At 42.2% G+C, this 16,458-nt stretch overlaps 1 protein-coding gene across 1 annotated transcript in view; it reads left to right on the top strand.

The window, feature by feature from the left end:
* The window catches only part of LOC105487336 (N-alpha-acetyltransferase 40-like), a 137,176-nt gene that overhangs the window by 61,495 nt on the left and 59,223 nt on the right, over nucleotides 1-16,458 (top strand). The window contains exons 9-10 of the mRNA XM_071097702.1: nucleotides 58-771; nucleotides 6,608-6,712. Coding sequence (XP_070953803.1) covers nucleotides 498-771; nucleotides 6,608-6,712 — 379 coding nt within the window. The 5' untranslated portion in view covers nucleotides 58-497. The remainder of the gene's footprint in view (nucleotides 1-57; nucleotides 772-6,607; nucleotides 6,713-16,458) is intronic.

Genomic DNA, 16,458 nt, shown 5'->3' with positions numbered 1-16,458 from the left:
GGGAGCCCGCAAGGCGCAAGCGCAGTGCAGAACCCCTCCGTTTTGTCTTCACCGCAGCCACAGCCGCAGGCCGTGCGCGCCGCTTGCAAATGTTTGAGGGAGGAGCTGAGCGTCGCCATCTCCGCTGTGGGGAGAAAGTCCAGCAAAGCCAAGGAGAAGAAACAGAAGTGGCTGGGGGAGCCAACAGCCATGGATGCTGTTTGTGCCAAAGGGGTTGCCGTCAACAGGCTTGGAGACCTTCTGGAGGCTTTCCTGCTGTTGAGGAAATCTGATTGAAACCGGATTGAATGTCACCATTGAGTATAGGCGAGGGTCTGGACTGCAGCCAGCCACCATGGATTGGGCCTTGGACCTGACCAAAAGCGATGTATGAGCAGACCATGTATGAGCAGAGGGAGTGGGGCTGGAAGGACAGAGAGTAAGACCCAGCCTGGTACCTCGTCGCTTGGGAATGCAGTTACCTACTATTGCCTTTTCTTTGACGTGGACTGCAGGGGATGAAGTCCTGCATGGGAAGCAAGGTGTGGCGGAAAGGCCTGGGGGAATTTCCTCCTACAGAGCCTGCAGCTCATGGCCCACAGCACACAGATGAAGGAGGTTATGTTAATGGTGTTCAGGCACAACCATGGCCCCTACCAGTTCTTCAGAGAAGCCTGCAATTTGAAATTGATGACTCTTGCCCCAGCATGTCTGGTTGCTGTGGGGAGGACTGCTCCTATAAGATCCTGAGCTGCAGAACCAAGTTTGGGGACAGCCAGCATGCCCATGCAGGTAGGCACTGTGGTGGCTGCTGCCACTGACCTCCCAGAGCTACTTGCAAATCACAGTACTCTCTTCTAAGGTCTGTCGTCTCTCTTGGTCTCACCATTTGCCAGGTGCCCTCAGAGCTGTGGCCTCCTCAGCCCTGCACCTGTCGGGCTGCACCCCGAGAACGCAGAACCCTGGGAGAAGTGGTATGAGCTGCTCCTCCTCCTCTCTCCTGGGAGACCGGAGTGCTAGGAGAGAATGAAGAGGAGAGGGAAGAGTGGGTGGAGGCCTGGCCGTGAAGCTCATCCTCACATAGTGAGGCTCCTGGGCCCTGGGGTGGAGGTTCTCCCACTTCTCTGCAGCTCCTAGATAACTGGCAAACTCCCCTGCCCTACACATAAACACTTGGGAAAGTGGAATGTTTATGTTCACTTTTAAGAAAATCTTGGAGTCCTGGGTCTGTGGTTTGGAGCCCCAAAGAGGAACGCATTGGGTGTAACATCTGGGCATAGAGAGAGGCTTCAGAGAGACTAAGGTTTTCGCAGGTGGAATGCTCTGATGGAGACTGTGGGAAGAGCTTTTGTGCCAAGATGCAGGGAAGTGAGGAAAGCTCTTTCCTGCTGTTTTTATGGATCCATGGAGTGGACTCAGCTTGGGACCAGCAGCCTCTGGGCGGAAGGCTGGCTCTGTCATCATGCTGTCAGTATGAGAAAGGCTGAAAGAACCAGGAATGAGGTGTTATATGGGACCCGCCATGGGGATAACTGCTTCTCTAGGCTCTTGGATGTTGCTGCATTCTAAGCTTAACATCTTGGTTTCATGGCAGTGACTTGAGGTTTTTATTCATAGAAGAAAACCAGAGGTTCTGCTTGTTTCTCTCTGCCAGTCCCCACCATTCATTCTCCTCTGCTTCTTGCCCGTACCCCAGATACCTCTGTTCTTAGTCTCCAGGGGAGAATAACATCAGGGGCCCCCTCATCTTCTCCCAGAGCTATCAGCACCAAGAGATTAGAGATGCCTTTTCCTCTCATCTCTTGGTGCTGATAGCTGAGGGTAAGAGCATCGCTTCCCACCACCACCCTCCTTCTTCAGAGAGCCCCCAGACAGCAGCAGTCCCCCTGCCCTCACTCTCCAGCCTTGCCCCTTACTGCCTCAGTGAGGCATTAGTGCCACTGCCATGACCCAGCCAGGCCATAGTTAAAGCTGCAGCAGGAATGTCTCTCAGTGGCCAAAACAGCTGCTTTTCTTTCTGAGGTCACCCTGTGGCTGCCGCAGGGGGAGAAGGCCTTCCTCTAATAGAATAAAGAGGCTGCAGCCTCAGAACTAATACTCATCATGATCTCGAGGCCTTGTTCCCCTTCCAGGGAAGAAAAAACAAATCCTTATCAAAGAAAAATCACCCAACACTTCCCCTTGGACATCCCTGAGTTCTGCTTTGGGGAGTATCGTAAAGGTTCTAGCCTTCATGAAATTGCTGTCCTGGAGATCTGTTGGTCTCTCTGACCTCAGCATCTGCTCACATCTCACACTCTGCTCAACTCAGGCAGTCTATCCTGGTAGATCTCCCCAGAGTGGTCCTTGATTCTCACCCGGATTCCTACTTGTGCAGAGGCCTGCATACACAGGGCCTCCCTCACCCAGTCTGGTCCCTGTATATAAAGAAAAAATATATATATATTTTTTCTTTAGCAACTTATCACTGGAATCAAAGGAAAAAAGTTATCTCTTTTTGTATTGGTTGTATTTGTATGTCAAAAAAAGACACTTTGTTAAAAAAAATTCAACCAATGTGGATTAAAAGTATTATTTTTCTAAGTAGAAAGCCAGGCACAGTGGCTCACACCTATGATCTCAGCACTTTAAGAGGCCAAGGCAGGTGGATTGCTTGAGTCCAGGAGTTTGAGACCAGCCTGGGCAACATGACAAAACCTCTTCTCTACTAAAAATACAAAAATTAGCCAGGCGTGGCGGTGCACATCTGTAGTTCCAGCTACTCAGGAGGCTGAGATGGGAGAACCACTTGAGCTGGGAGGTAGGCAGTGAGCTGAGATTGCACCACTGCATTCCAGCCTGGGTGACAGAGTGAGACTCCATTTTAAAAAAGAAAAAAAACAAAAAACAAAAAACAAAAACAAAGCAAAAAGGTTGGTTGAGTCTCTACTGAACATGTATAGACTTTTTTCTTGTCACTTTTTTTCTTATCTCCCAAACGATACAGTATAACAACTATTTACAAAGCATTTAGATTCTATTAGATCTTAAAACTCATCTAGGAGATGGTTTAAAGTACGTAGGAGGATTGCATGGGTTGTACGCAAAGATTTTATGCAAATACGATACCATTTTCTATAGGAACTTGAGCATTCTTGTATTTTAGTATCCACAGGGGTCCTAGAACCAATAACCCATGGATACTGAGGAATGACTATAATATATAATTACATGTATAATAATTGCTAAGAGGAGTCATATTAGCTGTTATCATTTGGCTACTTATTAATAATTTTATAAATTACAAGATTAACTTTTTCCAGGCTTAGCAAATAAACCTGATTTACATTGATCTGCTTTTGGAGATTAAGAATGATCTTTGGCAAGGTTTTAGACATGCATACCAGGGACCTTCATAATTGACAATAATAGTGACATTTTTGTGGGTAATAACCCACAAAACCACTATGGTAGACTGCTCTAGACTTCATAGCTGCTGCTTATGACTTACTGATACTTTATCTTTTACATTTTAAACTATGAAATATTTCAGACACTTCCCAAAACACAAAAATAATAGACACTTATATGAAGGGTCTACAGAAGGTTCATGGAAAATGAGTATTATGAAAAAGCTATGCATGGATTTCAAAATTGTTTTGCACCAAAGTAAACTGAAACTAACTTGTAATATGTCTGAACAGGATCTAGTTTGAGGCACTAAAAAGAATAAGACATCAGTTTGAAAATAGCACCTATCAGAGCAATATGAATTCTGCTAAAATTGATGCAAGACCAAACATCAAATTTATGGTGAAGCTTGAGTGGAAGAATAGTGAAATCACTGATGATTTAAGACAATCATAATGAAGATAATGCCCCAAAGAAGTCAGCAGTTTACAAACAGATAACTCATTTCAAGAGAGGACAAGAATGTTGAAGATGAAGGTCCCAGCAGCAGACCATCTACGTCAAGTTTTGAAGGGGATTTAATGGCAGAAACAATAGCCAATGCCATAGACATCTCAGCTGGTTCAACTTACACAATTTTGACTGAAAAATTAAAATTGAGCAAACTTTCCACTTGACGGATGCCAAAACCATTGCACCCAGATCAGTTGCAAACAAGAGAAGAGCTTTCAATAGAAATTTTAAATTAGTGGGATCAAGATCCTGAAGCATTCCTTCAAAGAATTAGAACAGGAAATGAAACATAGCTTTCATTGCAATCCTGAGGATAAGGCACAATCGAAGCAATGGCTACCAGGAGGAGGAAGTGCTTCAGCCAAAGTAAAAGCAGACCAGTCAAGAGCAAAGGCCATGGCAAAAGATTTTCTGGATGCTCAAGGAATTTTGCTTTTTTATTTTCTGGAGGGCAATAAAATGATAATATCTATTTATTATGAGAGTGTGTTGAGAAAGTTAGCCAAAGCTTTAGCAGAAAAATGCCCAGGAAAGCTTTACCAGAGAGTCCTCCACCATGACAATGCTCCTGCTCATTCCTTTCATCACACAAGGGCAATTTTGTGAGAGTTTTACTAGGAAGTCAGTAGGTGTCCACCCTACAGTCCTTATTTGGGTCCTTCTGACGTCTTTTTGTTTCCTAATCTTAAAGTTTTAAAAGGCACCTGGTTTTCTTCAGTTAATAAGGTAAGAAAGACTGCATTGACATGGTTAAATTCCCAGGACCCTCGCTTCTTTAGGGAGGAAGTAAATGGCTGACATCATCACTTACAAAAGTGTCTTGACCTTGATGGAGCTTATACTGAAAAGAAGTGTGTTTTTTTTTTTTTTTAAGTTTTTAACCTTTTAATTTCATTTTTTCCATGAACTTTCTGAAGTCACCCCATATGCCCACCGCTGATGTTAAATGTATATTTTTTGCCACATTTTTAGATCCTTTTAAGAAGCATTAAAATATTTCTAAACATTGTTTTGGCTCTTTTATATCCATAAACAATTACACCATTTGCTTGATTTGTTTAAAAAATTTAAATAGATGGTATAATGATATATAATCTAAATATACTTTGCAAATTATAATTTTTTCACTCTATGCATTTGAAACTTAATCATGTTCACATACATATAACTTCCTCGGTCATTTTAATTGCCGAACAGTATTTCTCATACAATCCAATGTGGTTTATTTATCTATTCCTCCTTGAGTATGAATAGATAAATTACTTTTTCTTTTGGTTTATTTATGTATTCCTCCTACTCATGGACATTTAGATCCTCTCTTCCTCCCTACTTTCTACCTCTTTTTCTCCTTCCTTTTCTTTGCTTTTGTGCTGTGCACAGCAATGGTTATCCTCTTGGATGTCTCCTGGACTACGTGTGTAAGAGTTTCCCCTGGGATGTTTCTTTACACGTGGAATTGCTCAGTTACAGAGCACCTTAACTTCACTGTTCATCCTCACCTCACGGCTACCGCGAAACTGCTTTCCAGAGGGATTGTTTCCATTCACTCTCCCAGAAGCCATATATGGAAATTTTCACTTCTCCACATTCTTGCTAATGCTTTATGTTACCTGATATTAATTTCTGCCCGTCTGATAGGTGTGCCATGTTATTTTATTGTCATTTTAATTTTCATTTCCTTGAGTTTTATTGAAGTGGAACATTAAAAAATGTAATTATTAGACACTGATTTTCTCCATGAATCTTGTTTATATCCTTTGCACATTTACCACCTGGCTCATTGCCTTCTTCTTATCAACTAAAAGGATAACTGTATATTCTAGATATTAATCTTTTACCATATTTGTTGGCTGCCAATGACTTCATTAAATCTGTAGGCTGATTTTTTTCAGGCTGCTTATGATTCCTTTATTATATGTATTTATTATGGTAAAAACACATAACATTAAATTTATCATCTTAACTATTTAAAAATTTTTAATATTTGTGGATACATAGTAGGTAGATATATTTCTGGGGTACATGAGGTGTTTTGATACAGGTGTGCAATGCATAATACTCACATCGTGGAAAATGGGGTATCCATCACTTCAAGCATTTATCCTTTGTGTTACAAACCATCCAATTATACTCTTTTATTTATTTTTAAATGTACAGTTAAATTATTTTGACTATAATCACACTGCTGTGCAATCAAATACTAGGTATTATTCATTCTGTCAAACTATTTTTTGGTACCCATTTTACCATTTTTAAGTTTACAGTTCAGTAGGGTTAAGTAGAGTCACACTGTTATGAAATGGATCTCTAGAACTTTTTCTAGACATTTTAATTTTTGAAAAAGTCAAATTAATATGTATTTTTTCTTTATTGTTTTTGATCTTAATCCTTTAAGAAACCCTTCAATATCTGGAGGTCACAGATATTTGCCCATAATTTTTTAACATATTTTTTTCTCTTTTTTTTTTTTACATCTAGCTCTTTAATCCATCTGAACTTCATTTTGCATATGGTGTGAGATAGGGAACTAATTTTATCTTTTGCCATATGGGTAGTCATTTGTCTCAACATCATTTATTGAAGAGTTCATTGTTTTTCTCACTTGTTTGTAGGGTTACCACTTTCATACACCAAATGTAACATACATGTAGTCTACCTTATCATTTGTGTTCCTGATGACTTCCAACTGCCATTATTTTAGCTCTTTGCCTGGGGACTTTTACAGAACCACAAAGGCTAAAAGTGCTGGGATTCAGCATCCCATGGGAGCAGCTCATAACAAAAGCCAAAGAAGAGTTGGCTCATGAAATCACAGCTCTCGCCTCCTCAGGTAGGGTAATTCTGAGAAAAAATTTAGACCTTTTCCCCAAGTTTTCCCATGGGAAATAGTTCCATAGCCCATTGTTGTAGCTGGCTCAGCTATTTCACCCTTTACAGGCTACTCCCTCCCCGTTTCACTTTCCTGCAACTCCCAAATAATCTCTATTCTGTTCCATTGTTCTATTTGTCTTCCTTTGAGGCACTCAACTTTTTTTTTTTTTTTTTAAATGTCCGCAGGCTGGAGTGTAGTGGTGTAGTCATAGCTCACTGCCACCTTAAACTCCCAGGCTCAAACAATCCTCCTGTCTCAGTCTCCCAAGTGGCTGAGACTACTGGCGCATGCTACCATGCCTGGCTAATTTTTAAATTTTTTGTAGAGATGGGGTCTCACTCTGTTGCCCCGGCTGGTCTCAAACTCCTGACCTTAAACAATCCTCCCACCTCAGTCTCTCAAAGTGCTGGGATTACATGCATAAGCCACCATGCCCGGCCTGAGGCATTCAGCTTTTTAAAGTCATTGAAGTCATTCAGCTTTTTAAAGTGTCACATAGCAGGTTGACATATGAACAGACCTCCAAAACCCTCCAGTGACCCTGAACTTTGTCTTCTGCTGTGGATTGTCACATCTTAGCCTTAGCATTCTGCCCTTGTTTTGATTCTCCTGGCTCCTGCCTCTATATTCATGTCACCTGGTCCCTTACCCTCACACTCAGCATAGCATCTTTTTCCTCCTGTGACTTAAGACCTGCTTCACTCGAGATAATGTGGATTTTCCTTCATGCTGTGGTCTTTAGCTCCTTGCTTAACTGTCACACAAACCTGTCCATCGTGAAAAAAATGAAACAAAACTGGAGAAGGAAAAGAGTGCAGATAATCAGTTGTTATTTACATGGTGCCCCTTAGGGTCCTTCTTGGGTTTTATTGCACCTTGAAGAAAAAGTTGCACTTCTGTAGCAAAGTGAGGAACTATGCATTGATTTTACAATCTACTTAGTTGATTTCATGATTAGTTATTTTCATGTACTTTTCTACTTTCTATCAGCCTGAAAGGTTATGTGTTCCCTTCACCTTCCACTCCTATACTTCACTGAAGCAATGTGGCCTAGAACTTTCTGATCAGTCATTCTTCAGATCAGAGCATGGGGGAACAATGTGGGAGAAAAACATTCAGAGGTCGCTCGGGTAATTATCTCTTGTTCCTTTGGAGGGATTAAAAATTCATTTCAGAGCTCCCTGTATATTTCTTATAATCATGTCATGACTTGAGTATAATTCTTATTACAGTTGTAAGTGTAATCATTGTCAGCTAATACTTTTATTGTCTACTTAAAGTCTTGAGTTTTTTAAAAAAAATATTGCTATGAGAATTATTATATGTAATGTCTGGATTCTACAGACCCTACCTCAACAATTATAGTTAAAAATACTGAAGTCCTGAGCAAGCAAAACCAGGAAAATAGCCTTCACATAGATTTCTTATCTTATCTTAGTACTTTGTATTTCTGTCTGTCTGAGAGAACTGCACATTACTACAGTAGAGGTGAAAAATAGAAAGAAGTGACCATACAATTACAGAAGGTGGTATTAATATCAGGGAGGGGCCCTGATACAGTGAAGGCTGGAAAAATTAAAGGTCAAGAAGAACCATCTAATACATCATTTGTTCCAGTTTTGAGCGTATTGGAAAGAGCTTATCCTTTAAGAACTCTGATTCTGTCCAATTTTTGCTTTCAGTTGTTTCTGAGCTCTACCATGTGATCTTTCTCTGCCCTGGATGTAGCTTAGGCTACAGAGAATATAGAGTAAGTTGTGACTCCAAACTGTGTGGTAAATCTGACAGAATCAGTCTTAAGCTTTTCTGTTAACTGTTTTTTTAATAGGTGGTTATGTTGTTGTTTATCTGCAGTAAACATTATTCTTGACATAGACATACAGATTTTACTTATTTTATATATGTATGCAAAGTTAACTTCAGTTTCATCCTCCTTCCTCCCCTCCCTCCCTCCCTCCCTCCCTCCCTCCCCCCTCCCTCCCTACCCCCCTTCCTTCCTTCCTTCCTTCTTCCCTCCCTCCCTCCCTCCTTTCTTCCATTCTGCTTATTTTTTTCTCGTTTGCACATTTTGCTGGAGAATCTGTTCATGTACCCTGCTTTCCCGCAGTTGCTTTCAGACTTTTTTTTTGGGGGGGAGGGACAATGTCTGTCTCTTTCTCTGTCACCCAAGCTCAAGTGCAGTGGTACTGTCTCAACTCACTACAATCGCAACCTCCTAAGCTCAAGCGATCCTCCTACCTCAGCCTCACAAATAGCTGAGACTACAGGCACATGCCACCACACCTGGCTAATTTTTAAATTTTTTGTAGAGATGAGGTCTCACTATATTGCCTAGGCTGGTCTCAAACTCCTGGGCTCAAGGGATCCTCCCACCTCTGCCTCACAGTTGTGTGCCACTGTGCCTGGCCGTTTTGAGACTTTTAAAAAAAATGATTTTCATTTACTTTTTCCTGGGAAGGTCCTTGGGTACAATGTTATGTGTTATTTAAATCTAAACAGCCCCCTGGCCAGCGTTGTCCCTTTGAGTTTCCTCTATGGGGAGCTCATGGATCCCCTGTTTGAACTGTTCTGTGGCAGGCATAGCAGCGAGTGCCTAAGGGTGCAGAGCCAGGGGCCCTGTGGCTTTCCTAGCTCCCTTTCCTGTTCCTAGCGTTTTAAATTAAACTTTTATTCCAAGGAAGGGCCCTGATTCCAACCACATGAAGTGACTATTTTGGAAAGCCCTGTGGACACCAAAGCACTGTAATTAAAGAGCAAGGGATTCCTTTTCAGATAATTGAAAGGTGGTGGCAGAGACCCAGGAGTTAAATACTTTTTAGGTCATGTTTGCATGTAGATTTTCCTCTTTAAACCTGTGCTTCTTGCCTGTGAACACTATTTTTCTGGAAGTCCAACAGCAGTTTTTGTAAGGGTTTGAAATAGTAGGTTTGCCTTCACCTGAGAAACTCTGCAGGCCACTGACAGATCCCATGGTGCCACAAGCAGTATCTGTGCAACTTTCTGAGCAAGTCTCATCTGCCTCCTGGGGTTCCACATGGCCATCGGGGCCAACACTGTTAAATGCAAAACTCATGACTTTCTTGCTATCTTCTCCCTGACGATGAGGGAGTAACTTCTCTTCTTTGTGCTCACACACTACCCTGTTCCTGCCTCTATAAATAGCACTGGCCACACTGAGTTAGAATTACCCACTTGTCTCTCATTTCCCCAGGCCATATGGACATACTCAGAGTTACCCATGGCACCACTCTCCAGGGAGCTCCAGCTTCTCTAAGCCCTTTTTTATCTTCCATTTACTCTGGGTTCTGATTTTGCCTTGCCTCTGCAGTCTTAAAAATGTTCTTGCTGTACAGTTCTTGACTTTCTGCTTTCTTATCAGCCCAAAGTGACAATTCTGTGGCCTCCAGTACCTACCCAGTGCCTGGCACAGAGTAGGCCTGCAATAAGTATGACTGGCCAAATGAGAGTTCTGCTATTATCTTTATTACTATTTTCTTGCTCTTTTTCCCTCCAGTTATTACCAATGGGGTGATTTGGTGAGGGCCAGACTTTCCTTCCAAATTAATAAGTGCAACTCTTCTAAGAGTCAGGTGGCAAGAACTTTTGGCAGTAACAGTTCCTACACAGTAGTCAATATATTATTTCATTTATGCAGCCCCTGCTTCTAGCTGATTCCTATGAGATGGAATTTCTCAACAGTTGAATTGAAGGACATTTGGATAACACCACCTAAGGTCACTCCTAGAACTATCCCTCCATGCCAGTCTCATGGCTAGAGGGGAAGCCTTCATGAATGTGTTGGTCACGCAGGTTCATGGCAACAACAAAAATCTTCAAAAGGTTCTTCCCCTAAACTATGTATTACTAAGTCCTCAAATCTAGTAGGTTCAACTTTGCTTCACCTGTAAAACACACAGATGCTGGAGATAGAAGGATACCAAACCACTGTTTGAACTTACTGAATCTCAGCAATGGATGAATTGTCCCCAGAAGGCATGCTAAGAACCTGTAAGTTTATTGTAGCCAAATTTTGGTACAAACGTGTTTCAGTATCACCGTGGCAATATCTGCTCAATGAAATGGGCCCAATAGTCCCATAGACAGTTGTTTTGGGATAAACATAGAAACTGACCCTTCTCCTGTTAAAGCTTGAAACTTGTATCTGTTTTATAAGTTCCTTCCTCAGGAAAGGACCTTCAGGAAGTATCAAAGAACTGAAACTCACCAGATCACTGCACCAGACACCTCCTTGCTCCACCCTAGTTCCTGTTTTCTTACACATTGTTACATTTTCTCCCTGCTCTATAAACCCCTAGTTTTGATCAGTCAAGGAGACAGATTTGAGACTGAGCTCCCATCTCCTCGGCTGCAGCACCTGATTAAAGCCTTCTTCCTTGGCAATAGTTGGCATCTCAGTGATTGGATTTCTGTGTAGTGAGAAGCAGGGCCTAGACCAAATCCCTGGAGTTTTGGTAACATCCACAGGACAATAATAAATGGTAATAAATAAATAAAATAAATAAAACATTGTATATAGTAAACCACATGGTCATAGTTACTGTTGGAATGGGAGTGCAGAAAAGGCAGTTGAAGGAGGAAGCAAAACAAGAGATCAAAGAGGTAGAGTCAATTATATTAAAATCCAGTTAACTTTAATATAAGAAATACATAAAAAATATAAAAATCAAGACTTGGAATTTGAGTGTTACAGATTTAGAACCTATTTGAGGTCCACTCCAGTTGACTATTTTATGCATAGTAAATTGAATTTTGATTTCTAAACTTTAGCCTCCTGACTTGTTAAAGTGCTCAGGCCTTACATGGTACATAGGGCTTAAAAAGTGAGGCTTAACTGATTTGGTGTCCAGAGTCCCCACTTTACCATTGTAAAGGCAAGTGTGTGGCTTTTTTCTAGGATACTTCCCCAAATTAGTAACATCTCTTGTGGACCCTTTTTTGAGAGTAAATACTGGTGCTCTAAGTCATTGTTTCTTTTCAGGGGGACTCGTGCAGATGAATAGGTCACTCCAATAGCTGAGTGATCCCACAACCATCACCATCTTGGTTATAAAATGATCTCCACATTTAGATTTTGAGCTCCTAGAGGGGAGGTCTCCAATATTCTTTTATTTTCTTTAATTTCTCAGCATCTTGCACATTGCAAGTGTATGGCTAGGTGGAAGCTTCACGAGTATTTATTAAATGATTGATCAGAGGAAACAAGGAGAGTAACTTCGTGTAACTGGAGTGGCTTGTTGAAAAGTGTGCCACCAATCCCTGTTCCTGTGTAGTAAACCTGTAACACATCCATGGCATTGCATCTTAAATTGTGGCTCCTACTGAATGGTACATACATCCCAGGTAGACTTGGAGGCTCGGCTCACATGGCCTCTGCACCCCCTCTCATAGCTTCGTTTCTAATGTACCAAAGAGATTCTCTGAGAGTCTCCTTGTATCTTTGAAGACTGCTAGCTCTAAGGCATTTTTTTGGTTTTTGTCATGAAGGCAGTGAGGAATAGCCTTATTTTGAATAACTGTGACCCCTTGTGGGCATGTGTGGGGACTGCACCCCAACCTCTGTTCTAAGTAGTAGGCCGCATGCCTTGCTTGGGGCCACCTTGGCTCACTCTCCACTGACAAGTCTCAGACAAGTCTCCTCTCCTCCTACCGCCCCACCCTGCCTCACCCACTGAAGACTGAGTGACCTGGAATAGGAGTATTCTAAATTGGAAGGCTTAATTCAGTGTGACAAGGCAACCCTATTAGTTCGCCTCTGCCTTGAGTTGGGATTTCAAATCTGTCCCTGTGTCTACAGGATTGAACTGGCATGAAGTGCATTAGCTTCCCACTAGAGTTGGTGGAATTCTGCCTCAACTCTCTCTCCATCTCCCTTGGTGACTTCTTTACACCAGGAGGCAACCTGTCTTTATGGTTCTCCTTCAGCAAACACACACTTTTCTCCCCCAAAGGCAGGTTTCCATGGAAACCAATCCAAAGGGGAACGTTCTGGAGAGGTAGAGTTTGTGGTGTAAGGTGTGGTGAAAACCACAAGAGGGGTGTGTGGAGAAGGCAGTTATGTCAGGATTATGTTAGAAATGTGAACAAAAATGTACTGAGGCAGTACGAAAGCACATTAAAATTTAAAAATGTTTTTAAATGTTGCTATTCCATGGGAGTGACACATCCTAGAGAAATCAGAAGGCCATAGAGTGCCCACTGTGTATGAGGCATGATGCAAAGTGGAGGGAAGGACCCAGGTGGCAGATGTGACCTCACCTCAGGGAGTTTGCAGCCTCTTTGGAGAGGTGAGATGGGCACACTGGGCAATAGTACATCAAAGTGAAGAATGAATGGGACCCACACAACTGGACAGGATGCAGCCATGACTCCTGCTGTAGGCCAATCATCCTACCTTTAGAAACCAATCTTTTTTTTATTTGACTGCTCTATTATATTAAAACAAATAGGCTGGGTGTGGTGGCTCATATCTGTAGCCCAACATTTTGGGAGGCTGAGATGGGAGGATCGCTTGAGGCCAGAGTTTGAGAGCAGCCTGGACAACATGTGAAACCCCATCTCTAAAAATTTGTTTTAAAAAAATTAGCTGTGCGTGGTGGAATGCACCTGTGGTTCTAGCTACTCAGGTGGGAGTTCAAGACTGCATTGAGCTATGATTGCTCCATTACACTCTGGCCTGGGTGACAAAGTGAGACTTTATCTCTAAAACAGATGAATTAATAAATAAAATAAGCAGTTAGAAGAACATAATCTATACCGTGGTGAATTTAAGGAAACTCAATCTGTAGTCCCGAGTCTCAACCCCAATCAAAGGAAGATTTTAGTAAGGCATGCTTTTATAATTTTGAAGATGATCCAGAAGAGTTAGATGAGTGGGACAGAGAGGAGACAATGGTTTGCAACCTTGGCTAAGCATGCAAATCACCAAGGGCGTTTTAAATACTACTGCTCCCTCCAGGTCTTGGAGATTCTGATTGGCTTGGTTTGAGTCCAGAGAGCATGGACATTGGAATTCTTAAAAATTTCCCAAATGATTCTAGTGTGCAGCCACGTTTTAGAACCATTGAAAGATCCCATTCCTAGCACCTTCCTCCTCCGGCTACTGCAAAACACACACACCACACAGGCACTCACACACTCACACACACACACTCACACACACACACACACAGACATACAGTTCCTACTCTTATAATTTTTATCTTTGCAGAAAATTGATTAAATATAAACAGAGTGGGACAGAGCTTTCAGTATACTCAAATTCAATAAGCACATACTTATGTTTAACATGCCAATAAGGGGCTGATATGGCCTGGAGGTGTACCACTGTAATGGATTGTGGGAAGACTTCAAATAAGTTTCCACAACTCTAATGTGCCTCTAATTGTGCTCTAATGTGCCTCTCATGTGATTGCAGTAATGTGTCTCTGACCTTTGACACATTTCCTTCAGCCAGCTACAATTCTGACTTGGTGCCAATGTTAGTGGCGTGATGTCTGTGCCAAGGGTCGTGAAAGTAGAATCCGGTTTTCAGTGTCTGTTACAGCACATCACATGTCCCTAAGCCTGCTTTCTCTGTCTCAGTGTCTCTGTCACTGTCTTCTCTGTGCATCATCTTTATACCTCTGTTTCTTTTCTGAATTTCTGTGCAAAAGTCAAGCACTTGGCAGAACAAGAATAACTTCTATTTTCTGACAAGGGCTAACTTGTTCCCAAATAGAAGTAATGTGCTTATTTTGTGTTTTCTGGTGGTAAAAATAGGAAAAGTGCTGCCTGATAAAACATCACCATGACATATAACATCCTTGTATTAGTCTGTTCTCATAGTGCTAATAAAGACATACCTGAGACTAGGTAATTAATGGAAACAAAAAAGAAGTTTAATTGACTCACAGTTCAGCATGGCTGGGGAGGCCTCAGGAAATTTACAATCATGGTGGAAAGGAAAGCAAACACATCCTTCTTCACATGGTGGCAGGAAGGAGAAGAATGAGAGCCAAGCAAAGGAGGAAGCCCGTTATAAAACCATTAGATCACATGAGAACTTACTCACTATTATGATAATAGCATGTGGGAAGTTGTCCCATGATTAAATTATCTCCCACTGAGTCCCTCCCATGACATGTGGGGATTATGGGAACTACAATTCAAGATAAGATTTGGATGAGGACACAGCCAAACCATATCATAGTGCCCCTGGCCCCTCCCAAATCTCACATCCTTTCTACATTTCAAAACATAATCATGCTTTCCTGACAGTCCCCCAAAGTCTTGACTCATTCCAGCATTAACTCAAAAGTCCAAGTCCAAAGTCTCCTTTGAGACAAGGAAAGTCCCTTCTGCCTACGAATCTCTAAAATCAAAAGCAAGTTAGTTACTTTCTAGACACAATAGGGGTACAGACATTGGGTAAATACACCCATTCCAAGTGGGAGAAATTGGCTAAAACAAAAGGGGCTACAGGCCCCATGCAAGTCTGAAATCCAGTAGGGCAGTCATTTAATCTTAAAGCTCCAAAATGATCACCTTTGACTCCATGTCTCACAGTCAGGTCATGCTGATGCAAGAGGTTGTCTCCCGTGACCTTGGGATGCTTTGTCCCTGTAGCTTTGTAGGATACAGCCCCCCTCGTGACCGCTTTCATGGCTGGCATTGAGTGTCTGTGGCTTTTCCAGGCTCATGGTGCAAGTTGTCAGCAGATCTACCACTCTGGGGTCTGGAGGACGATGGCCCTCTTCTCATAGCTCTACTAGGCAGTGCCCCAGTGGGGACTCTGTTTGAGGACTTCAACCCCACATTTCCCTTCTGTACTGTCCTAGTAGAAGTGCTCAATGAGAGCTCCACCCCTGTAACACACCTCTGCTTGGACATCCAGGCATTTCCATACATCCTCTGAAATCTAGGCAAAGGTCCTCAAACCTCAATTCTTGTCCTCTGTGGACCCATAGGACCAACACCATGTGGAAACTGTCAAGGCTTGGAGCTTGCACCCTTTGAAGCTGTGACCTGAACTGTACCACCTTGGCCCCTTTTAGTTATGACTGGAGTGGCTGGGACACAGGGCACCAAGTGCCTAGACTGCATGCAGCAGGGGGCCCTGGATCCAGTCCATGAAACCATTTTTTCCTCCAAGGCGTCTGGGCCTGTGATGGGAGGGGCTGCCATAAAAGTCTCTGACATGCCTTAGAGACATTTTCCCCATTGTCTTGGCAATTAACATTTGGCTTCTCATTACTTATGGAAATTTCTGCAGCCAGCTTGAATCTCTATCCAGAAAAATGCGTTTTTCTTTTCTACTGCATAGTCAGGCTGTGAATTTTCCAAACTTTTTTGCTCGGTCACCTCTTGAATGCTTTGTTGCTTAGAATTTCTTCTGCCAGATACCCTAAATCATCTCTCTCAAGTTCAGTTTCACAGATCTCTAGAGCAGGGGCAAAATGTCATTAGTCTCTTTGCAAAAGCATAACAAGAGTCACTTTTGCTCCAGTTCCCAACAAGTTTCTCATCTCTATCTGAGACCATGTCAACCTGGACTTTATTGTTCATATCACTATCAGCATTTTGATTAAAGCCATTCAACAAGTCTCTAGGAAGTTCCAAACTTTCCCAAATCTTCCTGTGTTCTGAGCCCTGCAAGTCTCTAGAAAGTTCCAAACTTTCCCACATTTTCCTGTCTTCTTCTGAGC

Source organism: Macaca nemestrina, chromosome 5 (assembly GCF_043159975.1).
Source record: "Macaca nemestrina isolate mMacNem1 chromosome 5, mMacNem.hap1, whole genome shotgun sequence".
In the NCBI taxonomy this organism is placed as follows: Eukaryota; Metazoa; Chordata; class Mammalia; order Primates; family Cercopithecidae; genus Macaca; species Macaca nemestrina.
The sequence above is the reverse complement of the archived record's forward strand: the minus strand, read 5'-3'. Positions and strand labels throughout refer to the sequence as shown.